This window comes from Choloepus didactylus, chromosome 21 (genome assembly GCF_015220235.1).
Source record: "Choloepus didactylus isolate mChoDid1 chromosome 21, mChoDid1.pri, whole genome shotgun sequence".
In the NCBI taxonomy this organism is placed as follows: Eukaryota; Metazoa; Chordata; class Mammalia; order Pilosa; family Megalonychidae; genus Choloepus; species Choloepus didactylus.
Window position 1 is genome coordinate 2,246,134 of NC_051327.1, and position 26,660 is coordinate 2,272,793.

General features: G+C 45.9%; 1 protein-coding gene across 6 annotated transcripts in view; it reads right to left on the reverse strand.

Annotated features, from left to right (window-relative positions):
- SCNN1B (sodium channel epithelial 1 subunit beta) overlaps positions 1–26,660 on the reverse strand; it is a 55,610-nt gene that overhangs the window by 20,762 nt on the left and 8,188 nt on the right. For 2 of the 6 annotated variants that reach the window (XM_037815216.1, XM_037815210.1), the window contains exon 2: positions 685–1,003. In XM_037815216.1, coding sequence (XP_037671144.1) covers positions 685–1,003 — 319 coding nt within the window. Of the gene's footprint in view, positions 1–684; positions 1,004–13,506; positions 13,687–22,577; positions 22,611–23,316; positions 23,420–26,660 lie in introns of those variants that run through there. The other 4 variants (XM_037815215.1, XM_037815212.1, XM_037815211.1 and 1 more) reach the window with 4 other exon arrangements.

The following is a 26,660-nucleotide window of genomic DNA, read 5'->3' on the forward strand; positions in this document are numbered from 1 at the left end:
ACAATAACTGGAAAAGAATGTTGTCTGTGGCTAAACTGTGCTGGTTCTTCTTTCAGTTTTTTGAATGCCCTGAGATTGGCCTCACCCCGGGGCCTTTGCACATGCTGTGTCCTCCAATCGGGGCACTCTCTCCATTTTGCCTAGCTAACATCTACTCAGCCCTCGGGGAATTCTCCTCAAACCATAAGCACTCGCTTATGGTATTTTTTTTAAAGTCATCACAATGATAAATAATTCAATATTTGTGAAAAAAGATAGTTTTCTCTGCTACGGTATGAAGAGGAAAGGGACTTTGTTTTGTTCATGGCCATGTTTCCAGTGCCTAGAATAGTGCCTGGCATATAATAGGGGCTGAACAAACACATCTTGAATAAATAAATAGGCATGCTGAAGGCAGGGACTACCAGATATTTTACTGAGGTTCCTTTAAGTCTAGGAAATTTATGAATTTTGATTCTTACTTCCTGTAAGAGATTGAGAGAAAGAAAGGGAGGAAAAGAAGGCAGGCTAGAAAAGAAAGAAGGAAAGAAAAAACAGAAGAAGAAAGAAAAATATAAGGAGAGAAAGGAGGGAAGAAAAGAGAAAAAGAGAAGCTGGAAGAAAGGAAAAGATGAAGAAAAAAGGAGAAAGAAAAGGAAGAAAAGGGAAAAGGAAAGTCTTGCCGCACGCTCGGAGATCACCTACTGGAAGGGGCTGGCGTTGCAGATGGTGACGGCGGGAAAGTCCATGGTCTTGAAGCCAACGGAGAGGGAGACGCTGACTTCCCAGCTAAGGTACCTCTGGATGAAGACGCCCCACTGCCAGCAGACGAGGGAGGCGAAGAGCAGGGTGAGCACGAACCACATGGCCTTCTTCTTGGGCCCCTCACGGATGATGCGCTTGGGGCCATGGGTGTTGGTGTTGTCACAGTACCACACCAGCAGCTCTTTGTACGTGTAGCCAGGGCCTTTCTGCAGCCGATGCAGGCACTTCAGTAGGTACTTCTTCACAGGCATGGTGGTACCTACCCAGAGACACGGGGAAGCCATATCAGATGCAGTACCAACCTCTCATCTGAGGACATCCCAGCTCTGACCAGAGCATGGGCACTGGAGACAGGCACACCGAACCACACATCCCAGCCCTTCCACTCCTTCCCTCTTTTCTGCCTTCCTTCCTGTGATCCATGCATCCACCAATCTACCCACTCACCCACCCATCCAACCATCTACCAATATATCCAACCATCCAAACATACAACCCACCCATCCACCCTTCCACCCATCCAACCATCCACCAACACATTCAGCCATCCATCCATCCACCCACTCATCCAAACATCCAACCCACCCACCCACCAACATATCCAACCATCCATCCATCCACCCACCCATCCAACCATACAACCCAGCCACCCACCCATCCATCCAACCACCCACCAACATATTCAACCATCCATCCCTCCACCTATCCTTCTGTCCATCCAACCACCCACCAACCCATCTAACTACCCATCCATCTATCCACCTTCCCACCCACCCACCAACCCTTCTAACTACCCATTCAACCACCCACTAACATATTCAACCATCCATCCCTCCACTCACCCATCCAAACATCCAACCACCCAGCCATCTACCCACTCATCCAACCACCCACCAACATATTCAACCATCCATCCCTCCATCTATCCTCCTGTCCATCCAACCACTCACCAAACCATCTAACTACCCATCCGTCCACCCATGTTCTCACCACCCATCCAACCATCTGTCCACCCACTCATCCAACCATCCACCAACCCACCCATCCATGCATCTGTGCATCCATCCAACAATCATTTAGTGAATGCCTATGCTAGGCATGGAATTTGTCCCTCTGGACTCAATGATGAGCAAAATGGATAAGGTTTCTATGCTCCGGGAAGCAGAGATTTTAAACTTTCCCAAGTATGTTCACACCTGACCCAATTTTCTGACACAGTAACATCTTCGCCTTCCCTTTCCAGGAAGCCTCCTGGCTAAAGCATTTAGGGCTTTCCCCTCCAACTCCACTGCCTCTGCTCTCTGATGAGAAACAAGTACTATGTGCGTGCCCAGAGCATCACGGCTGTAAGCTGGAAGTTTACAGACTAACCTGACCCTCACATTTCCCAAGACATCCTACTCCCTCTTCTAAAATCATAAAATAATAATAATTATTATTATAACAATTACAAAAGCAACCTCAAAGTATTGAGTGTCTACCCTGAGCCAGGTACCGTGCAAGGTGCTTCCCATCTTATTTCATTCTTATATATTATTTTCCACTATTGCAAACTTGAAAACAACTGGGGCTTCATCTGTCTTGTTTAGTTCAACACCCCATGGTGTAATAGTTGTGGAAGAAACAAATAAAGGGCCTCTCTGATGTCTATCCCTTTCAATTTTCATTTAATCATTCTGGTTAGGACCAAGAGAAAGTCTCAGCTTTGTCCTAACGGGTCCTAAATACCTCTTGCTAATCTCCCAGTTTAACATGAAACCTAGGGAGCAGAACCTAATCAGACAACAGTATCTAGCTAGAATGAACACCATGCTGTTTTCACTGGGCTCATTTTTAAGAGTGAGCTTCTTTTTATGGCAAGACATACCGGTTTCAAGTATTTTATGTATTTTAAATGAGCTCAGGTTAAAAAAAAAAAGGGAAACATTTAAAGAAAATGATTAAGTAAATATTAGTATATGCAGCAAAATTTGTGACAGTGGTAGGCAAATAACAGAAATTTAAATTCTGAGTTATCTATTAGTTCTGTCCCTTGGGTCATTGGCCAAGTAAAAATCAATAAATGCTGCAAAGAACTTTAGGTTGTTCCTGCGAGATTTTCACCCCCAAGGTGAAAGATGGTCTGTTTTGGGGATATAGGCACAGCTAGTGATAAAAGAGTTTGAGTCAGCTTACAGATTAAAACAACCCAGGCAAGCACAGCAGAGAGTGAGCCATCCATAGACACAGAAAGAGTAGACACCGTCATCCTTCTGAGAATCACAGATTATTATCTATACCTTGGCCTTGAACTCGTGGTAAATGTTCCTTGCAGCAAACGCAAAAACAGCAAGTGTTGTGTACAACTGCTTCTCTTTTCTTATTGAAGAAAACAATCTGCTCACTTTCAGAGGAAAACGTTTTCCTGAGATTTGACTCAGCAGTCTGGGGGAAGGACAACTGGGAGTCCATGTGTGTCTCTACTTGTTATTGTGACAAAAGACATATAAACGCTATTCATAGGGTCAATTCTTATATCCCCTTCTGAACTAAAGGTCGCCAATGGATGACCCATGAAATGTATTGGGCTTGCAATTTCTTTTTTTTTGTTAGATGGTGTTTCTTTTCTTTTTTTTAAACATTTTTTTTAAATAACTGCTTTATTGACTTGTTATTCATATACCATATAATTCATCCATCTAAAGTGCAATTCAGTGGATTTTAGTTCATTCACAAAGTTGTATAACCATCACCACAATCAATTTTTAAGCATTTTCATCACCTCCCAAAGAAACCTTGTATCCATTAGCAGCCCCTACCATTTTCTCTACTCACTCCAACTCTAGGCATCTACCAGTCTACTTTATGTATCTATAGATTTGCCTATTCTGGGCACTGCATATAAACAGAACAATACGATACATGGTCTTTTGTGACATTTATTTTACTTAGCATAATGTTCTCAAGATTCATCCAAATTGTAGCATGGATTAGTACTTCTTTTCTTTTCTATTGCCAAATAATATTTCATTTTATGGCCATACTACAGTTTATTTATCCATTCATCAATTGATGGATATTTGGGCTGTTTTTACTTTTTGGCTATTATGAATAATGCCTCTGAACACTCGTGTACAAGTTTTACGTGGACACGTTTTTGTCTCACTTGGGAATAGGCCCAGGAGTGGAATTTCTGAGTCACATGGCACCTCTATGTTTAACCTTTTGAGGACCCACCTGCTGTTTTCCAAAGAGACCACACTATTTAACAATTCCATCAGCAATATATGAGGGTTCCAATTTCTCCACATCCTTGACAACACTCGTTATCGTCCTTCTTTTTGACTATAGGCATCCTAGAAAGTGTGAGATGGAATCTTCTTGTAGTTTTAGTTTGCATCTTCCTGAAAGCTGATGATGTTGAGCATCTTTTCATGTGCTTATTGACCATTTGTATATCTTATACAGAGAAATGTTTATTCAGATCCTTTGCCCATTTCAAAAAATTGGATTTATTACTACATTGTAAAAATTCTTTATAGAGTCTAGACATGTTCTTTATCACATGTCATTTGCAAAAAATTTCTCCCATTCTGTGGGTTGCCTTTTTACTTGTTGATGGTATCCTTTGTAGCACAAAACATTTTTAATTTTGATGATGTCCAATGTGTCTATTTTTCTTTTGTCGCTCCATTGCCAAATCCAGGGTCACAAAGATTTATGGCTGTTTTCTTCCAAGAATTTCATAGTGTTAGTACTTACATTTAGGTCTTTGATCCATTTGGAGTTAATTTTTATGTTTTGTCTAATTTTTATGTTTTCTTAAGTGGGATGGTGGGTAACTTTATTCCTTTGCATGTGGATATCACATTTTCCCAGCACCATGTGTTGAAAAGACTATTCTTTCCCCCATTTAATTATCTTGGCAACTTAGTGTGTGTGTTTTTAATTTAACTTAAAGAAAATCTAAATAAATATAGAGAAGATTTGATATTTTAAAGATGTCAACTAAATCCAAATTAATCCCTTGGGTCAACTCAATCTCAAATATAATCCCAGCAGAATTTTTGAAAAAATTGACAAGCAGATTCTGAACTTTATATGGAAATACAAAGGGCCTAAACTAGCCAAAACATGTTTGAAAAAGAGGAATAAAGTTGGAGGACATATGCTATCTGATATCAAGGCTTATTACCTTAAGGTACAGTAATCAAAACTGTGTGATATTGGTGTAATGATACATACATCAATCAATGGAACAGAATAGGGAGTCCAGACATAGGCCCACAAAGGTGCCAAGGAAATTCAATGCAGAAAGGACAGTTGTTGCAACAAAAGATGCTGAAACAAATGGCTCTCCATATAACCCAAAGTGAATCTCAAGTTCTCCCACACACCACATACAAACATTACTAGAAATGGATCAGAGACCCAAACTTAAAAGCTAAAACTATAACACTTCTAGAAGAAAATATAGGAAAGGAATATTTGTGGCCTTGGGGTATGCAAAGATTTTTTTCAGACAAGAAACTAAAAGTAAGAATCATAAAAAAAAAATCGGATAAACATACTTCATCAAAATTAAAATTTTCTGCTCTTCAAAAGACACTGTTCAGCAAATGAATGAGCAAACCACTGGGAGAAATATCTGTAATATATATATCTGAAAAAAAAAACTTGCAAGCAAAATATATAAAGAACTCCTCCAACTCAAAAATGAGAAATCAACCCATTAAGAAAAAATAGCCAAAAGATTCGAAAAGTCACTTCATAAAAGAAGACAAATGAATGGCCCATAAGCATGTCAAAAGTTTCTCAACATCATTAATGATGATGCTAACATAATGATGCTAACATCATTAGTCATTAGGGAAATGCAGATGAAAACCACAAAGAGATAACTACCCAGTAGAGGGACTGACAATACCTAGTATTGATGGGAATGTTGAAACCAGAACTCTAATACATGGCTGGTTGGGATGCAAAATGGTACAGTCCCTTTGGAAAACAGTTTGGCAGTTTCTTATAACATAAAAGAGACACATCCTATTCCACTCCTATTTATCCAATAGAATGGAAAACATATGTTCACAAAAAGACTTGTACATAAATGTTCATAGCAGCATTATTCATAATGGCCCCAAACTGGAAACAATCCAAATGTCCATCAACAGGTGAATAAATAAAATCGTGGCATATCATACAATGGAGTACTATTCAGCAATAAAAAGGAATGGACTATTGATACATGAAATGACATGAATGAATATGCTGAGTAAAAGATGCTAGACACAAAACAGTAAATACTATATGATTCCATTTATAGGAAGCACTAGAAAAGACAAACTAATCTACAGTGACAGAAAAGATCAGTGATTGCTGGGGCTGGGGCAAGCAGTGGATTGACTTGGGAGATGCACGAAGGAACCTTCTGGAGGGTGATGACAATGTTCTTTTCTTAAGTGGGATGGGTGGGTAACTGGATATATACATTTGTATAAACTCATCGAACTAACCCATTTTACGGATGTAATTTTATTGTATGTAAATTATATCTCAAAGTTTTTTTAAAAAACACTTAAATCCATTGCCATTTTGAAATCATGAGGTTTCTAATATTTAAAAAATCTGGATTTCATCTTTTGAAAGATGATGGAGATGTGCACCTCAGTTCGCCTAGATTCTCCTCACTCCCTATTGTCTTACACTCAGCCCACTTTATTCATTTTTTTAGTTCCCCATTTCGGCTTACGTGGACACCTGACTTTGTGACCCCTGTAAATTGTAGGTCAGATGCTTTCATTAAAATCCCCTGTACTTATTTTTGTAGCAAAACTTCAATTATCCAAGCTTATCAGGGAATAAGAGTTCTGGTTGCTGGATTTTTATAGCTAATTGAAGGTTAACCTGCAAATCGATTTGACTCTGGTTATTGAAAACTCTTTCATGTCTCTGCCTTCGCTGGGGCTGCACAGCACATGACTGCCTCTTTGTTCTCAAGCCCAGCTCCAGGCTCAGAGCTGTAGACGAGGCTATGGTTCCAGGCTGGAGATGGTGAAGGAGAGCTACAGGGGGGCGGCTGGAAGCTCTCCAGGGACTGGGACCTGCCCTGGACAGAATTTCTTTCTATAGATTTAAATATTTCTTATGTACATTCCAAGCACCAAGATTTTGGTCTCTAAATACCATTCCCGACTGAAAGGAACCAGGGCTTCTTGGAAAAATGGCTGATACCAGTGTTAGTGCAAGAAATATCCAAGATGAGATTGGGATATCTTATCCTACCAGAAAGCAAGGAAGGTATCAAAGATTAGTGGCATTGATCAAAAGGACTCCTTGAAGGGGCTCTTACTGGCAAAGATGGGAAATTTGAGCATCTTAAAAAAAAGCTGCAGTGAAGTGAAACATACTAAATGCATAGAAATCTATGAATTTGTAAGCAGGTGGGGGGCACTAAGTAATACGTTAATATGCTATTAATAAATAAGTGTCATGAATAAATGGGTCCCTTTACTTGGCTTTGGGGCAATAGCAGCTATTAAGCTCAGTGAAGACCTCAATTTACTGCAAAGATCTGCCAATTAGAGCTCAAAATCCAGCCTAAGACCTGTTTTTGTATGGCACTTGAACTAAGAATGTTTTATATTTTAAGAAAGTTGTTTGAAAAAAAAATGAAGACAGTTTTTGTTTGAAATTTTTTTTTAATTGTTTGTTTCTTTTTTAATTTTTTGATAAATGAAGTTAAAAAAAAGAAAGAAAAATAAAGAAGAATTTATCATAGAGCTGTTAAGTGGCCTGCAAAGCCTAAAATACTACCTGGGCCTTTACAAAAAAGTTTGCTGGCCCCCGATTTACTGTGTCTTATATGTTGGCATGAAATAAAAAGAAACCTTTAAGATGAGTTTTTCATATAAGTTTTGTAAGTTTGATTTTGTTATTCAACCCCCCCAAATACCTGCTAATTCAAAGTATCCCAAACGTCAATCATTTTCTTATCACCTTCATGATTTTTGCTAACTACTCCCTTGAAGCACGTGTATCATTACTTAATAGATAATATCACATCCACTCACTATTTTTGCTAAAATAAATGTAGCCTCATCCTAAGTAGTACTATGAAAATTAAGCAATACTGTGCCTGTAAAATAACAGGTTTGATGTGCTAAGACATTTCTTTCCTAAATACACATTAAAATAATTTTATCTATTTAAAAAGGGTCCCCTCTGTGTACTACTTAAAATCATCTTGCTTACCACCCTTTAGGAAATTCTCTAATTGTTTTTCACCTGGCCTATGTGAGCAGGCCCAAAGACATAGGATGACTTCCAAGGCATTTCCCACGTATCTTCATGCTACCCTTTTGAGGATGCTGCGATTGGCATCGTCAGGCCCAACTCACCGAGAAGGTGACAGAGAGTCAGAGGCTGATCTAGAAATAGAAACCAGGCATCTGGCTTCCAGCCACCTCTTGCCAATGCACTTGGATAGTACACCTGACCTCTGGCACCTGCTCTGGTGGGTGTTGGGGGAGTCCCAGGTGTAGCAATGGGGCTGGCTGCCTCCTCCAGGTGCATAATTGCATCTCATTCACCCAAGGCTGCAATTCATGGACATCTAGGGGTTCTCCCATAAAGCCATACTCAGAGTAACCAATGGAGACGAGGAGAAAAGTGGCTTCCTCCACAGTCCTCCGGGCAGGGGACATGCATTGGTCTCATTTGAGCTGACCAGAGATGGGGAATGTTTGCCAGGTACATTTTTAAGTGAGAAAAGCAAAGGCAGAACAATATATAAAGCCTACATCCATTTGGGTAAAAAAAGGAAAAAAGAAGCATAGAGGTCTTTGCTTGTGCATGCATAGACTATTTTGGAGAGAGTGATAACATGAATTGCCTTCAAGGAGGGGAACTGGGCAGCTAGGGGGACAGGAGGGGAAGGAGCCTTTTAAAAATTAGCTATTCTTTTTGTACCTTTTGGAGTTTGGACCATATCATGTTTAACCTATTCATTTATTCAGCCAGCAAATCTTTATTAAGTACCTACTGTGTGCCCAATACAGTTCTAGGTACTTGGCATTTGTCTGTGAACAAAATAAGTGAAGAAATAAATCCCTGCTTTTGTAGAGTTTACATATTCCCAAGAGACAAAAAATTAAAAAAAAAATTATTAAAAATAACAATTACATTTTAAAATTTATACTTGTCAGAGCAAGGTCAAAATTTCTGTCTGGCAGCCATTTGATTCACAAAGTTTAAAACACTTTGCAATAGCAAGTATTGGCCAAGCTTTGGGGAAGGGAGCCTCTTTATGTGCTGATGGGGCTAAGTTGGTGCAGCCATTTGGGATGCAATTTGGCAGGCTTTATTGCATTTAAAATGAGACAGCCCATGACCTCACAGTTCTACTTCGTGTGTGTGTGTGTGTGTGTGTGTGTTTGTGTGTGTGTGTGTGTGTGTGTGTGTGTGTCTCCTAGCAGGATGCAGTGAGAATGCTGATTGCAACACTGTAAGACCCTCAGACTGGAAACAGCCACGAGTGGACAACGCTCCCATGGGGGCTGTTGCAACAAGGCAGGAAGAGCTGCTGAGTGCCAGGCTGGTTGTGGGGATTAAGCTGCAGGTACAGGCTGGACTAGGGCAGTCCCGACAGGTGTGCTTCAGGTGAGCTGAGAGGTTAGCACTCTTGGCCTTTGGGAGCCTGGGCTGGGCTGGGGCAGCTGGAGCCCTCAGCCACAAGCCACCTCATGACACAGCGCATGACACAAACATGATCACTTTCTGCTTGCCACCGCGGGGAAAGGGATGGAAAGCACTGGTTTAGAAAAGCTTTAAAGTTCATCCCAGCCCTGAAATGCTAAGAATTAGTGGCAGTCATGCCAATGTCTCCTCCGAGTTCTTGGCGACAGTGTCATAGATGGGTCACAATCTCTCTCTCTCTGGGCTGAAGACACTTTGATTGCCCCCTCCCCCCATAGTGGTATCCAGGTGATAGCCACACCCTTGGATCTTGTGGAGACATCCTTTGGGGTCACTGCCCCACATTTTGGGGTGGCGTCTGGGGTTGTTGGTCTTGTACCATGGGGAGGGGCATCTTGTAGTTGCCCCGCTCTTTCACTCCATAGCAGGGTCACCCTCTCATTCTACGGGCAAGGAGATCCCTCAAAGGGCAACGAGTAATTCCCATCCACAGCACAGATGAGGGCATCCCACGGCCCTCAACAGGCCACAAAACGTCCGGTTTAAGGACCCACGTGTGACTCCCATTCAGACCGGAGCCAGATGGTGCAGGGCTTGGGAGTCAGACCCCAGTTAGGGTCTAATTCTGCTGCCTCCTTAAGAGAGGGGCTCAACCCAGGATTAAAAAAATAATAATAATAATAGGACTCTCATCTGTAAAATGGGGATAATAGAAAATAGTACAAGAGGTTGTTGTCAGGATTCAATGAGACAATGCACGGGAAGCACACTGCACAGCGTGCCAGCAGTAAATACTGACGACTATTACAGAATTGTTCCCAGTGACTCTGGGTGTTCTCCCTGGGTGTTGGGACTGGCATGGAGAGATGGCCAGCTGGAGAAGGGGTACCCCAAGTGCTGCTTCTCATGGGTCTGACCTTCCCTGGCAGGAAAAGGCGGGGGGGTGCTGCAAAGCCTATGGTACCCAGTTTTGTCCCCAGGTGCCCAGCAACTGGCTTTTCCAGATGACTCTTACAGACAGTGTCACCTAAACCCAGACTGCCCGGCACAAGCAGCCTGTGGATGCTCACCACCACCACCGTTTGTCCCCTATGAAGGAAGACACATGGGATTGGGGGGCTCTCCATTGCAATGCGACACTCACCAAATCCAGCAACTGCCCTGGCCAGGCATACTTCTTTGGGGGTGATAGGGAGCCTGAGAGCTCAAAAGCATCTCTGACTTTGGCCTTGTGGGTTTCCCTGCAAAGCCCTTTCCTTCATCCACTGCTCCTGGTGGTGTAAAATCCATCCCACCCCTTTGCATGACCAGTGTCAGCCCTACAGGGAAGCACCTGGTGAGACAGAACACAGATGCAGAATTCAGACAACCTCCTGTGCTACTTCTAAGTTATTCTGGCAGAGGAGTGGTGTGGGCTCCCTGCAAAAGGCTGTCTGTATCAAGCTGAGAGGCAAGGGACCCCACCCCAGGGACTCTCCTCCCTGTACCTTCCTTTTAAACCCAGGACATACTGTTGATGACTCAGGTGCCAGCACTTTCCCTTTGTCCCCAAGCAAAACAAAACCATCTTTCCTGAAGAGGTCATTCACAAGATGTACTTTTCGAGTCTGGGGCACTGGGAAAGGAAGGAGGTCCATAGGCCAAAGTTGCTGGCACTGACCATGGCCCCAGAGGACTTTGAGAAGGAAGGCTGTGACCCTGACAGAAACCACACGGGGAGCAGGCAGCACAGGGGCTGACACCATCCTCACCCCGATCCCCTGCCAGGCTGATCGGGAGGCGCCGTGCACTTGCCATCCTGCTCGCTGCCAGCTGGAAGCAGCCCTGCTGGGCCAGTCTGGCTGGTCCTGGGAGGGAAGGTGAGTAATGAGGGTTGCCAGGTAAGTGTTCAGAGCCTGCTGGGCCACACGTGGCAGAGTACATGCACCAGGCGCCTTGGGAAACCCCATCTGGGACTCCAGATGTGAGCCACAGCTGAGTTCCCCCCATCCTCAGCCAGCTCCATCTCTAAACCAGGATGGAGAACTGATTGCAGGTCTGGACACCTCGACTGCCCTTAGCAAGGTGGGCACTAGATGCTCCGTTTCTCTCAGCTCTGCAAAGACATGCCCCTGCCCCTCAGGCACTACACTTAAAGCAGGATGTGAAAGAGAAAGGCACTGGGGGTGGAAATGCCAATCGGCCCCCTGGCTCCCCCGGGCCTTACTGCCATTTAGTTCAAAGACCCTCACTTCTCTCTGCCTTAGAGGAAATCGCGCTGTTCTGTCAACGCTGCACGTTGGACTGATGCTCATTGTGGTGAAAGGGGGCCTATGGCCCCAAGACCTGCTGCTTAAACCTGGTCCTCTCCCTAACCATCAGGAGCCCAAGAAGATGGGCCAGGGGGCCGCAGAGGAGGGTGGAGGCAAGAGGCTGAAGTCCAGCCCAGGCTCCACTTGCCAGGTCGGCGGCCCCCAGGGCTGCATCCCCATGTGGGGCACTCACTCAAGATGCCATTTGGGCCAGCAGGGGCAGCTCTGCCGGGCAGCCCTCCCCACAGTCTTCGGGGGGCTCCAGCTTCTGCCTGGAGCCACAGTCAGCAACATCTGGCTGAGCCGAGATGTATTTTCAAAAGAAGAAAGTCTCTCATCCCTTGGCTGGGCTGTGGGGGTGAATTTCCCTCAATATGGAAAAATCCAATAAAGATAGAATTTGTGGGAAAGACCTACTTGTGACCTACAAGCTTTCTAGGAGTGTGGCTCAGAGCTTGGGCCCTGGACCTCAGCTCCTTGGGTTTGAATCCAGATGTGCTGTGCAACCTTGGGCAAGCTACATGATGTCTCTGTTTCTTCATCTGAATAATGGAGACAATGTTACACCTCCCTCCTAGGGTGCTTAGAACAATGGCTGGTTCACAGTCAGCACTAAATGTGGGTCAGCTCTCACTAGCTTTTATTCTTTCAATGGCCTATGCCATGTTTAGGGTCTGAAAAAAAATTATTGACTTCCAAGTACAAAAAGAAAACTGCAGTGTTTAAAATGAACAGAATAGTTAATCAAATGTCTGCAACAGTATACCAACCAGTCAAACGCAACTCAACGCTTAGATAGCGATATACGAACGATATTTAGTATAGAATGATATGGGGTGAGCTGTGGCCACCAGGTTAAGTGTCAGGGCCCCCAAAGGCATGGGCCTGGCGTGGCCTGCTGCGGCCCCTCACTTGGTTTGTGTTAAGACATATCGTGGAGGCAGGGGTGGTGAATTTTAAAAGTAATGCAACACCTTTTTCAAAACGAACTTAAAATAGGGTACAGTTTTTCATACGTTTTTCTATCGAAGGTGCCAGATTGAACCTAAAACTTTGATTCTAAATTTCTGGAAACTTAAAAAATAATTTTTAAAACATTTTATTGTAGAAGTTTTCAAACATATACCAAAGTAGGGAGAATAATATAACAAACTTCCAGATAGCCATTTCCCAAATGCAACAACTTTCTCAAACCTGCTTCATCTGTCCCTTTTCCATTTGCCTTAACCCTCCATCTCTGCCCCCTCCTTCCTCTTTTCTTCTCTCCCTTTTCAAAGCAAATCCCTGACCTCATGTCATGTGTATCTGTAAAGAAGAAAGATATCTTCTTTCACAATGACACCACCATTACAGACTGTAAAAAAGTTAACTACACTGGGAGCTCATTATTTTGATAGTGAAAGTTAAAAAGGTCACAAGAGAAGGTGGCCACAAGGGTGAAGAAACTCATTCTGCACTTTCCTCAAACTTTGGGACACCTGACAATGCCACAGATCCAGGAACCTCATCCTGACGATTCATCACCTGCTTCCCAACTGGCACTTTTACCAGCTCCGGCCAGAAGCTTCGAATCAAAACCCAAGAGCCATCTCTCCAAAGACTTGCATATCGGTAAGTAGGATCACTGACAATAGCTGGGAGACCAGGTGGACCCCTTCATAGGCCAACATGATAGTCTAAGTCGAAACAAAATCTCAGACCCAGAGAGATCAACTTAAAAAGCTCACTCCAACATTAAATGTCCAACTGATGGCATGGGTGGTGAAACCGTGGCCCAGGCTGCAGAGGCATTTACCAAAATGCTGCAGGACAGGACTTCCAAATTCAAAGGTGACCAGACCAGCCTCCAGACTTTAAGGACCTGATGATGTGTCTGTGCTGACTGCTTGCTTCCAGTACCTTCTGGCTTCTTGGGTCCAGCTCACACTGGAAGGCTGAAGAAGCTCCGAGAAGATGTCTCTGAAGACAGAGGCCTCTTGTTAAAAAAAAAAAAAAGGGAGGTCATGGGCTGGAGCTGAAGACTGCTGATTGCTTTCAGTTCCCGGGGATTAACTGCTTGATGCACAAGGACCGACTTTGCATACCCCCATCTTATCTGGGCTGCATTTGGGTACCAATTACACTCTCATTTATTTAATATCTTTCTTTAAGTTGACTCACTCTTATTTTCACTTAAATACCTACATTAGCTTTGTCCTAAGCAATAATGCCCACAAAATCACAGGTTTGAAGTTACTAATTATATATGTTCCTCATACATCTCAACATAAGTAATTACCAATGAGATGAAAGGCATCTGTCCATGTACCATCTAAAAGCCATCTCCACATGGCGTACTGCACAGAGGGACAAATTCAACACAGATCCTCTCTCATCTCCTAAACTCACCAGATTAGATAAACATCTTGCCACCTGGCCCCCAGCTGTCATGCACGGTAAGGCGGTGGCCTTAACAAAACCCATTCTGTAGGTTTCTCCACTATTGGGCCTAGGACGGCATCAACCTCCATCTCCAGGGGTGGCCTGACACAAAACCAGACACCCCAGCCAAGACCTCTGATGTGGCCACAGCTACCGGAAAAACGCTCTAGTTTATTTTTCCTTTTCTAATGGCCTTTTGAAGCAGGAACAAGCATGCATCTGGCCTTTGGCCAACACGCGAAGCCTTGGAGGACTGTCTTGTCACGAAGCTAGGGTTCTCCTCATCTTATAGAAGATTAAAAATAAACAAAATACTGTAAGAAGCAACTCTGGGGAAAGGGCCAAAGGAGACCCTGGGTTGGCTGCGATTAAATTTCTACTATTTATCAGAATGGGGGGCTTGCTAGAGATAAGGTTCAATGCACACTTCAGTTTGTGTCCTCATATTTGCACCTAATGTCCCAAATTTTCTACTTTTATAGTTTTTTTTTTTTTTTCATTCAAAAAGTAATAAAAAGTGTGTGGCGTTCAATCAACTAGGAAATCATGTCTGGGGTCTCTAGTAGCCTGACAATTCTTTCTACAGTTTCTGGAGGAGGTCCTCACCTTTCTTCTTGGGGCAGGGTGAGCCGAAGATGGATTTCAGAGGAGGTGGCCAGACCAGAACTTGTATTTCCTGGAAGGCTCCTCGCTCCCAAACCCTTGTTGACAGAGTCTTAATGCCATGTTTGCTTTCTTCATTGCCCAAGTACTTGGTTTTATCCTGCACAATCACAATTACATGGGAAAACACCTCGCCCACCAGGCCCCGTGCCAGAGGCTGTGTCATTGCACCCCAGTGGACAGATGACTTGGGGGTGCCGATGGCGAGCACTCAAGCCTGCACCCTGCCTGTGCCCAGCTGTACGAGTGGCCACTTGCCCAGGGTGGGTGGTGTGTGTTGACAGCCGGTGGGGAGGAATGTGGTTGATTTCATTTGATCTCTCCCTCCCAGCAAGGCTGGAGGCAACTCAGAGAGTGTTGTATCTGCCAAGTCCAGGAAGATGCCAGAGGTGTAGGGGTAGAGGTGGAAGAGGAGGTGGTTATTCTGCTGGGAATCAAACGACATGTCTCTGAAGGTCACCTGAGAATATTTTGAGGCTCATGTAGTAGGTCCAGCTCTAGAGCCTCCCTCTCAGTTTCTCAACGGGAAGCATGAATTATTTTATTATTGTTAAAAACATGAGCTTTGGAGTCAGGCAGACTTGCATGGAGTCTTGGTCCCATTTCTTCCCGGCTGGGTGACGGATCTGAGCAGCAATAGTATCTCCCTCCCTGGGTTTTTTAAATGAAGATTAAAATGAGCTAGTTAGGTAAAGTAGTTGGCACAATGCTGAGTAAATGTTGGCTATTATTAGTATTTGGGGGAAAGAAAGATGAAAACGTAGGTGGCTGCCAAGTTCATAAACTTATCCGCAAACCTGCCTTAGAAAGGACAGGGGCTGGAAGGGGAGTTTCCCAGCTCAGATAAATGAGTGATTAGGTGTTTGAACTGCATTTCCCAGAGGCTCAGCTGTCACCATGTCACACTGCCATCAGATAATTTCAACTGCTCCAGGTATCTGCAGAGTAAAGGCCAAACCCTTAGCTGGCTTTCAAAGCACCTTACAACCTGGATTCAGCCTACATTTCTCCCGCAAATACCCTCACTTCCCTTCATGATGGGGTAGTTACTAAGAACCTGGGTTCGAATCCCAGCTCTGACACTTCCTAACAATTCACTTAACCTCTCTGAGCCTTGGATTCCCCATCTGTAAAATCAGGGGAAGATGGTATCTACTTCATTGGGTATCTGCTTCATTCTGAGGGCCAATCTCTCCTATTTTACCTGCTCCCATTGGCCTTATGTCCTGGTGTTTAAGTCCCTCTCTGAAATATCTTCCTGGGCAGTGAGGTCCCTGGACAGATTCCCTGCAGCTGTGCATACAGTAGGGGCTCAATAAACATGTTTGGACTGCAGAGCTAGTGGGGTAGCATTCGGCTGGCATGCCTGGTACAGTTGTAAGAATTGTTTCTGGCTGGGAACCTTTCCAGTTGCAAGTTGGCTTTCAAATATGATTTAAATATGTTGACTATCACCACTGCTTATGTGTGTAGGGGTGAGGTGAGGACAGGGAAAGAGAAAAGCACCTGGCGTCCCCTCGCCCACCGGCATTTTGAGCTGTGAAGAAAAAAGGAACCAGCAGGCACGAGCGTGAGTGGGAGGTGAGGAGACTGGGGAGAGAGGAGGGAGCGGAGGGCCCCTTCCCGGCTCTGGGACAGGCTGTCTAGGTCAGGAAGCCCAACCCCTGCCTCCAAGTGGAAGTGATTTCAACTCAAGGGTGAACCTATTTTTTTTTCCCCCAACCAAAGGATTCCATAATGGGTTCCATAATCATCCATGGAAACACATTCCCATATTTAACCACCTGCCCTGGAAGCCCTTCCTCATTGCCAAGCTAAGGGCAATACATGGCACCTTAAACCTGTTTGATCTTTTCACTCAGGCAGAGATGAAGAGTGGATGTCCAAGAGCATTTGGCAGAAAGACCTTACAGTTTTCCCTGCAACAAGGCTAGTAACGGCTTCCCCTCATATTAGGAAAAAACTCAAATCCTTAAAGTGGTCTTAAGGGTCCATACGATTTGGCCCCAGCCCATCACCCCCTCCCCGCTTCCTTCCTTGCTGATATCCCTCCAATACGCCAAGGTCACACCACCTCAGGCCCTTTGCACTTGCTGTTTCTGTGAGCTAACTGGGACCCTGTTCCCATAGATGCTGGTACCCAGCTCTCCAGGCTGCGCCGCAGGGTCCCTCGGAGGTTCTTAAAACATACACACACCAGGGCCTTGCACCAGCAGGCCGGGGTGGGGGCTGGCATCTGTAGTGTTTTAAACTTCCCCAGAGAGTCTGATGCACAGTTAGGGCAGAGGATCATCACCCCGGACCCTTGGGGGGCTGGCTTCTTCTTATGGAGCCTCAGCTCAGATGCCACCTCTCCAAGAGGCTGTCCCTGGGCTCCATCACCAAGAACAGCTGCTCTCCAAACTGTGGCCTGATTTTATTTAGTCGCTGAACATGAGACTGTCTAAGATGATAGACTCTACTTATTTGTTTCCTGCCTGTCTCCCTCTGCTGGAGTTTTTGGTTTTAATTTCTTTTCCCCTTCAATAGATTTTTAAAACTCCCTGCAGACAGGGCTGATCTTGTTCCCAGTTTTTACCACAGTGCCTAGAAATTTGTGTGCAAGGCAGGAGCAGCTATTTGCAGGTAGTGACTATTGAGCCCTTGAAATCTGCTAGTTGAATTGAGATGTGCTGTGAGTGAACACACACTCTGGGTTTCAAAGAGTAAGTCAAAAAAAGAGCATGTAAAATATCTCATTAGTAAGTTTTCAATATTAATTTCATGTTGGAGTGACAGTATTCTGGCTACCTGGAGTTATACACTTAAACCATATTATTGAAATTAATTACACCTATTTTTTTCCTTTTCTAAAATGTGGCTACTAGAAAATTTAAAATTGCATACGTGGTTTGGACTTGTGGCTGGCATTATATTTATACTGGATAGTGCTTGCATAAACAATGCCCAGCACACAGTAGGCACTTGATAATTGGAATGAATATGGTAGCTGTCCAGTAGATACCATTCTTTGTACAAAAACAGGTGGGGCGCAGAATTGACCTGCAGAAGAAACTGTTCTGCCAGCCAGGCTGTGAGGTAACTGGAGCGAGGCTGTGGTGGGGGTAGATTCTATAATGAATAACCTTAATATCTATTATTATACTGATAATAGCTGCTGCTGTTGATGCAGCATCTTCCATGTGCCAGGAACAGTCACAGCCCTTTAGGCACATCATCTCATTTCATCCTCAAGGAATCACTGCCTCCATAGCATGGACGAGGAGGAAATGGACACATGATTTGCCCAAGGTCACACAGCTGTGAGTAGAGAGCCAGAGTTTGGGCAGAGGCTGCTCAAGCATCCCCGAGACGCCTGCCCTAGCCCAGGGCCCAGGCCCTTACACTGAGTGGGGCTTGAAGGTCCAGCCTGGGATGGACAATGGGCCCCAGCCCTGCCCACACACCCCCATTCCACAGACTGGGGCTTCTAGTTTCCTGAGCCAACAAGGAACCCCAGGGAGGCAGAAGGTTCCTGCTCTTGAGTCTAAGGAAGAGAATTAAATAATTCACAATCTCTGATCTCCTTAAACTCGCCCCTGCAGATCCCGCTGTCCGCCTCTCAAATTCAAGGTCATTCTCGCTCCAGGCAGTGTGGCAGATGGCACCGGGCCCAGCCTGCCCTACAAGGAGGCCCTGCCTGAGTCCAGAGGACTGAGGCCGCCATGGCTCTCTGTAGGGTGTGACCACATCCTTCCCTCCCCTGTGGCTTTGGGTCTCGAGTTGAAGGCCTGAGTCTACCCAAGGCCCCGCAGCTGGGCTCAAGTCCATTGGCGCTGAATATGAGACCTCATTGGAGGGGGCCCTTTATGTACACTGCATGGATCAGAATGCCTTGGAATGGGGAAGAGGTTTGCACTAAAGGATGTAAAGTTCTTCTGTCTTTGGGCTCTAATTATGTCTTTAACTTGTGAGTTTGGACTTATGGACACTGCTCAGGTCTAGGCAAAGAGAGAGTTGATTGAAGAAGCCAACCAAGACCCAATTCCCTTGGTGCGTGCTGGGTATTGGCGGGGGGCGGGGTGGGGGGAACCTCTGAGCACCCCCATCCAGTGACTGCCATTGGGCCAGTATATGGCGCCTTAACCTATTGCAGAGGTTCTCAAAGTCTGGTCCCTGGCCCAGCTGCAGCAGCACAGCCTGGGAACTTGTTAAAAAGGCAAATACTCAGACCTCGCCCCAGACCTCCCGAACCGGAATCTGCGTTTTAACAAGATCTCCAGGTGATTTGTGTGCCCGTAAAAACTTGAGAAGCAGGCGCCTAGAGTTCCTTGACATTAAGGCAGGGGTGTCCAATTCAAATGTCTTCACGGGCCAAGCAGATGATATTTAAAAAAATTGAAGCCAAGTCAGATCAAGTTGATTATTGCCGTTTGGAAATGTGGGCTCAGGATGACCAGATCTTGTAGTTTTTCAAGAGAACCTGGAAACCCATATTTCAAAGTGAAGTTTACAGATTTAAAAATTACTGTGTGGGTCAAACAAAATAAGGCCTGTGTGCTGTCAGCCTGCAACACTGACGTTGGGGCCATAGGAACACGACAGCTATGCCTTAAACTCTGGGCAAGGTTTCTGAGCTGTGGGGAGAGCTCTCCAAAGCATGGGACTCAAGAAGGACTAGGTCAAAGGTTGGCAAACTCAGGTGCACATGAGACTCACCTATGGATCTTTTTAAAAATACTGATTCTAGGCCCACCCCCCCTCCACACACACAGGGTCTGGGGCGTGACAGAAGTGCCATGCTTTTTCAAAGTTCCCCAGTGAATTCCAATGTACAGCAGCGTTTAGGAACCACTGAGCTAGAGCAGAGGTCAGCAATTTTTTTCAGTAAAGGACCAGATGGTAAATACTTGAGATTTCACCAGCTATATGGTCTCTGCCACAGCAAAAGTGGCTCTAGATGATACATAAATGAATGAGCTCTGCTGTGTTTCAATTATACTTTATGTGAACTGAAATCTGAATGTCATAAGTTTCAAGTGTCACGAAAAATTATTTTTCTCTTGATTTTTTTCCAATCATGTAAAAAACATTCTTTGTACAAAAACAGGTGGGGCGCAGAATTGGCCTGCAGCCAGTTTGCCAACTCCTGGGCTGGAGGAATGAATTGAGAGCATGGAAGCCTTCTTTTCCTCCCAGTATTTGCCTACACAATCTTCCCTGCACAATCTCAGAAACCTTAGTAGTACTCGATTACGAAAAGGGTATGTTGACAAGGTCCAGCCCAATCAAGTATTAGTTTGATCTGGATCTGGGCCAAAGACTTCAAGTTGGGCCCCAAATCCCCCATCACCCTGCAGGGTTTCAGAGAGCTGCCCAACAGCGGGCGCCTCTGAGCCCTACCTCCCTGGCTGACAATTGCTTTGACCCTTAACATATAGTGGGTGTTTAATACACATAGAACACATCTCATTGCCTTTTCAGAACAACTCTACAAGAGAGGGAGAATAAGTATATACCCACGTGTAGTATTATACAACCATCTTTAGAAATGAGGCTCAGAGATGTCAGGTAATTTGCCCAACATCACACAGTGAAAGTAGCAGAGAGAATTGGAACCCATGTCCGTCTGACTCCAGAGCCTGCTCTCCTGACCAGTTTGCTTATCTTGCCTCCTGTTAACCCACGCTAAGGACAACCTATAATCCCTCACCTTTCATTGCTGTCTTCACAGTCACCCCAAATTCCAGATGCCACCTTCTCAAGGACAAGCCTTGGGCAACACATGTGGGCCCCCTGCATCTTGATTAGCATCTGGACAGTGCTCAACCCTTCTCTACCTTGAGCCGCAACCACAGCTGGGGCCCCGAAGACAGATTCTGCACCCTTGCCAGGTAGGAGGAGGCTGGCGGAGCTGCCCTGTGTGGCTGTGCAGGCTGTGTACTAAACAACTCCAAGGGGCATCATTCACAATGTAGACTGTGTGGACAACACCCCTGGAGTTGTGCATTATACAACCCACACAGCTGTTTGCAGAAGGCCTGGAGACAGGCTCTGGGTTGCCTGGGCATAGGATCAACATTGGGGGCCCCCCACAAGACTGGTGGCCCCCAATGTTGTTCTGAAATGAATATACCATCAAAAGGAGCAAAGGGCCCAGAAAGAAATGCCAAAATGGATAGCAGGGGCCTTCTGACAGCTTTGGAGCCCCTTTGGGTCAGGAGCAGGGAGTGGCTAGTGCTTCCTGGGGCTCCTCCAGCTGGCTTTGAAAAGGATTTCCCTGACTGGACTGAGGGCACCTCCTGCCCTGACCTCTCAGCTCAGCTCTGGGTGAAAAGTTCACTTCTGCCCCATCCCCACCTGAAGGGCCCTTGAGAGTGGCATTTCAGTCCTGTTCCCAAGTGGCCCCATGCTGGGCCTTTGGTGCCCATTCTTATGCTAGGCAACACCTGCCTGTCACCATCCAGGGATGCTGGAAGCTCCCAAACAAATGCCCCAAGCTATTCCCCTGACCGCTGTTCCATTGCCAGGATGTTTTCCTGTGTTTGTTTTGCTTTTATGATTTGAGCCAGGCCCTGTGCCACCCTTTATATGCATTAGCTCATTTTTCCTTCACCACAACCCTAAGAAGCAAGAACTGTGATCCTCATTTCATTGGGAAGGACTCTGAGGTTCAGAGAGGTTACGTTACTTGCCCAAAGTCACACAGCCAAAATTTGGCAGAGCTGGGAAGATGATTTGGGTCTTTAGACTTTAGAGTCCAAACTCTTAATTATCTTTTTAGGGGACTGTACCATGTCTTCTGGGTTTGTTTCCCCACCTGCAGAGTGGGCTATGGGTCTGGGTAGTCACGTGGGTGATCGCAATGCTGCTTCTGGTGACGGTGGTGATTATTGTGATGGCGATGATGGTGATGGTGATGGTAATGGTGATGATGGAGTCTGGGGTGGTGATGTGGTGATGGTGGAGATGGGGAGGGGGGTGATGATGATGATGATGGTGATGAAAGTGATGATGGTGATGGTGATGATGGGGTCGGGGGTGGTGATGATGGAGATGGGGAGGAGGAGGATGATGATGATGGCGATGACGATGAAGGTGATGATTGTGTTGGTGATGATGGCATTGGGGGTAGTGATGATGGGATGTAGATAAAGATGATGATGATGATGATGATGAAGGTAATGATTGTGATGGTGATGATGGTGTTGGGGGTGGTGATGATGGGATGTGGATGAAGGTGATGATGATGGTGATGATGATGATGATGATGATGATGGGGATGGTGATGATGACTTAGTGAATTAAAATAAAATTGGAGCTTTTCACATTGGCATGCTACCTGAACATATCCGACCCTGTCTTTGTAACATAAAGGGCCTTTACATGTCACAATGCCTCAGCATCTTCAACCCTGTCATCTGGTCCCTCAGTGACCACCCCTGACACTTGCTTATACAAGATAAACAGCTCTTCCCTCTCCTCCCCACGTCCTACCTGGGTTCACGCCCACATGAAAGTCAAATACAAACTCCCCAATCCCCACTTTTGCTTCACCAACCGCTACAGCTCCACCCATGTAACATTATAAAGGCACAGTCCCCAGGTCCACTATAACCATTTGCTCCCCACCTGCCTGGTGGAGTCTATGCCCCTGACATGTTTCCCTGTGGGACCCTGCGAGGCTTGCTGCTCCTTTCTGTTCTAGGACCTGTGAGTATAATAAACTTTCTTCTGCACATCTCTGGTGTCAATCAGACACAGCCACACCTGACTATAGATAGAAAGAGCCTTACTCCTTACAGCACAACGATGATGGTGATGATGATGATGGTGACGATGGTGATGATGGTAACAATGATGATAGGGACTGGGATGATGCTGATAGTGATGTTGTACCTCCTGGAAAGAGTTTTTGTGCAGATAAATGAGGTAACTCAGGCAAAACTTGCTCACAGTGCCTGTTCAGCAGAAAACATTCTATAGATGTTAGTCCCTGAGCAGTAGACTTACTCCAGAGTGGGCACCACTCCTCTGGAGTTTATTATATAAACACTCAAACATTAGGCAGGAGTCAGAGACAAGAAAGGGAAAGAATGTGATTTTTTTTTTTCCTTGGTCCCTCCTGATTCCTGCAGTCTCCACTTCCTGCCAACCTCTGGAATCCAGCTTTGCTTTTCAGGGCCCTGGGCCCACGCCATGCATTCTCTGCCTTGTGGAAGGCCGTGCTGGCATGGCAACTGGCTTTGGAACCGAGTCCTTGAGAGGCAAGTTCAGTGTCCCTCAGATGACCATCTGATGGGAGGAAGCCAGGTGCCCACGAAGGTGAGGGGCTGATTCCCCAAGAATCCTAGCCACATGCTTCCTGGTGTCTGCAAGCTGGGCTCTGGCCTGCTGGCTCTTTGTTGGGGGAGATTAGGATCTTCACCGGGTGATTCCCGTCAGAGTGAAAAACCGACACCTTACACTTGGCAGCAGGTGATCCATGGGCTCCGAGAGCCACGTCACGGAGCAAAAATTTCCACTCCGCCTCCACACTCACCTCTCAGATGGCACCAGGAAGTCAAGGCGAGGCAGAGTGGGAAGAACAAAGTGGGCTCCGGACACCTCTTGGGTCTGAATCTGTGTGACCTTGGGTGAGTTACTTAATCTCTCTGAGCCTGTTTTCCCACCTGCAAAATGCAGACAATTACACCAACTGTTTCACTGACTGTTGGAAGGATACCATGAAATCATGCAACAAGAATGTGCGGTTTCGCTCTGTGGAAAATGGGGCTAATAATTGTATCTACTGCTTATGACTGCTGGAAGAATTTGACAAAATATTGCATGTGCCTGACGTGTAGTGTACACTGCAAAAATGCTGCCTGCTATTGTTATTATTACTATAGTGGAGAAAGCCACATGGATGCCATTAGCATTTATTTGATGAACCATGTTTTGTGTTAAAAGAGAAATGAAAGCCAGTTAACCTCGTGGTGTAAGGCAAACAAAACAACATGGCTCCCCGATGGAGTGGCCACACCTCCCGAGTGAATGAGATGTTTTTTTGGAGCAGTCTGACCCAGTGTAGAAGTAAACCTGGTCCATCCCCAAACCCCGGGAAATTCCTGGCCTGCTCATATTCTTCTGGAGGGGGGTGGGGGCAGGGGGAGGTCCCCAGGGAAAGGCTTTTAGTCAACTTGATCATAAGATCCAACAAGAACATGGCCCCACCCATCTCGGGCCCAGCTGCCGCTGAACTCCCAGTGGGAGCTCAAGGAGGGAAGGATGGAAGGAGGTGAGGGTGGTGGGGCTGAGGAGTTTCCTGGGTGTTGAGAGATGTTGCTTGCTCACCATTGCATTTCCAGCACCTAGCCCAATGCCTGGCACTCAACTGTCCTCATTCATTCACTCATTCATTCATTCAACAAATAACCATTTAACACTTACTAGGAACTGGAATTACAGCAGAGAACAAAACAGACAAAAACTTGAAATTTACATTCTTGTGAACTAGGGTTGGAGAACTCAGGAGGCACTCCCTAAATATTTGTTGAATGAAGTGCAAAGAGAAAAAAGCTTTGCATTGGAAAAGGAGGCAGCCTTTCTCTTCCCACCCGAACACTGGGAAATGTGTCTGCCCTCACCCCCTTTGTCCCCACGCCTTCTCTAGGTTCCACTTTCTGTGAGGGGTAGAAGAGGGGGACGGGAATCTGCCCAATGGGCCCATCGTCTCTTGGTCTGGATGGCTACCTGCCAGAGAGTGCCAGAGGGGTTGGAGAGGGGAAAGGGCCCAGCCTAGCTCCTGCTCTCACCAACAGCAAGTTGCAACCAGCCAGTTTGTTCTCCACTTAAACACCTGCCCTCCCACATGCTCAAGTCCTGGCACTGACCTTTCAACTTCCCCTCAGTGCTACAGGTAAAGGTGTTCTGGCTTTTCAGGCCAGCCCTCTGTTGCCACTGCCTGGCTCTCATCCCTTTTTGAAGCCAGGCAGTTCATCAGAGCAGTAAGAAGCATGGCCCCAGTGGCTGCGGGTTGACCACCTGCCCAGAATCCCTCATGACACCTCTATGAGGGAAATATTATTATTCCCAGTTGACAGAAGAGGGTTGGGGGCTCAGAGAAGGTAAGTGCTTGCCCAAGGTCACATCCAACTGAATTCCAGCTCCAGCCTTTCTAAACTCCCAAACTCTTAAAGGTTACACGGACTGTCTGTCTGAAGAGGAGAATTAAGGAGTCTGGGGGATTTTTAGCCCCTAACCCTTGAGCTTCTGGCTTTGGAGACTGGAATCTCTCCCCTAACAGCCTGTGGTTACACCTGTTCTCCCCTTGCTAGGGTGGGCAAAGGCCATGCCTCCAGGGCAGTGGAGTCCTGCTTGTCCCTAGGGTCAGCCTTGAGGAACAGACTGCTGTTAGGCCAGCCTCTGCTCCCCAGGCTTCGGACAAGGGGGCGGGGTGGGGGGTGTGCACAGGTGCACAGGAGGGTGGGCAGAGGCCTCTGCCCTGGACAGAGCCCACAGCTGTCTCTCCCAGGCTGCAGTCTCTCTTAGTCTCTCCTACCTTCTGTTGCTCTCTGTCTCTCCTTTGCTTCTTTTCTTTCCCTCCCTCTCATCTCCATGTGGCTCCCTGTCATTTTCTCCCCGTCTCTTTCTCCCTCTCTATCTTTCCATCTCTTTCTCTCCATCTCTTTGTCTGTTCTTGTGTCTTTCTTTCTACCCTGTCTCTCTCTGGGCCTCTCTCTTTCTCTCCTTTCTGTCTTCCTCTCTGACTGGTTGGTTCTGTCATTTTCTCCCTGTTTCTTTCTTTCTCTCTGTCTCTTTTTCTGATTGTGTCTCTCTCTGTCTCTCCCTGTCTCTCTCTCCATCAATGGGCACCCACTGCATTCCAGGCACTCTTCTAAACATTTAACATTTTTTTCCTCTTAATCTTTAAAAAAACATCCTTTTAAAGACTGCCTGTGTGTCCACAGCCTCATCTCCGAGGATTCTTTGTGGTCTTTCTCACAACAGAACCTGCTAAAGCCTCTAGCTAACTCCTTTTCATGGTGGTGCAAACCACTGAGAAAGGACTGAGGCAATCCATTCTGGAGCGAGAGGGTGCTTTCAATGAGTCAAAGTCTTAGGTAAATTAGAGAATGAATAAACTCCACGCACAGAAAGAGGGGAGACCCCCATACAGATATTTCAGGAACCAGCCAGCAGGTGAGGGGGGGAAGCTGGTTTTGGGTGGTTGCACCCAGGCCTCCAGGAGCTCAGGTGGAGCTCCTGAGGGAGGGTGCACCAGACTTCCCAGCTCCTAGTTCTGCTTTCGGACCTGGGCTGGGGAATGAACTCCCAGCTCAGCAAGAAGAAGCAAGCCTGTTTGGGTTAATCCCAGAGGTCTGCAAGAAGAGAGCCACGGCCCCCAATTCCCCACCTTTATCCCCAACTCTCCCAGGCTGGAAGACACCAGAGGAGAGGAGAAAGTTGGGGTTGAGTTTGAATTCTGTTGTTACTGATGTGTGGCCCCTTGAGCAATTCCCTGGACTACCCAGAGCCTCATCTCCCCATCCCCCATCAGCTGGGCACTCCCTTCTCTTCCTTCTGCCCTCCCAAACCATCTCCCAACAAACCCACCCCAGGGGTCTCCTCCAGGTTCAAGCTCAGCCCCATGGTTGCATCTGAGCCAGGACACCATTTCTTTAGTGTAAAACAAACAAACCAAAACCGAACTTGCCCTTTTAAAAAACAAAATGCCAAGGCTTTCAGGCTTGTTTCAGGTTTATTTATTTAACAAACATTTAGGACTTACTGTGTGCCAGGCTCGGTTCAAAGCACTTGACACATTTAATCCTCCTGTCATCCCTCATGAGGTGAGACTTGTTCTCATCTCCACTTTACTGATGAGAAAACTGAAGGTTAAGT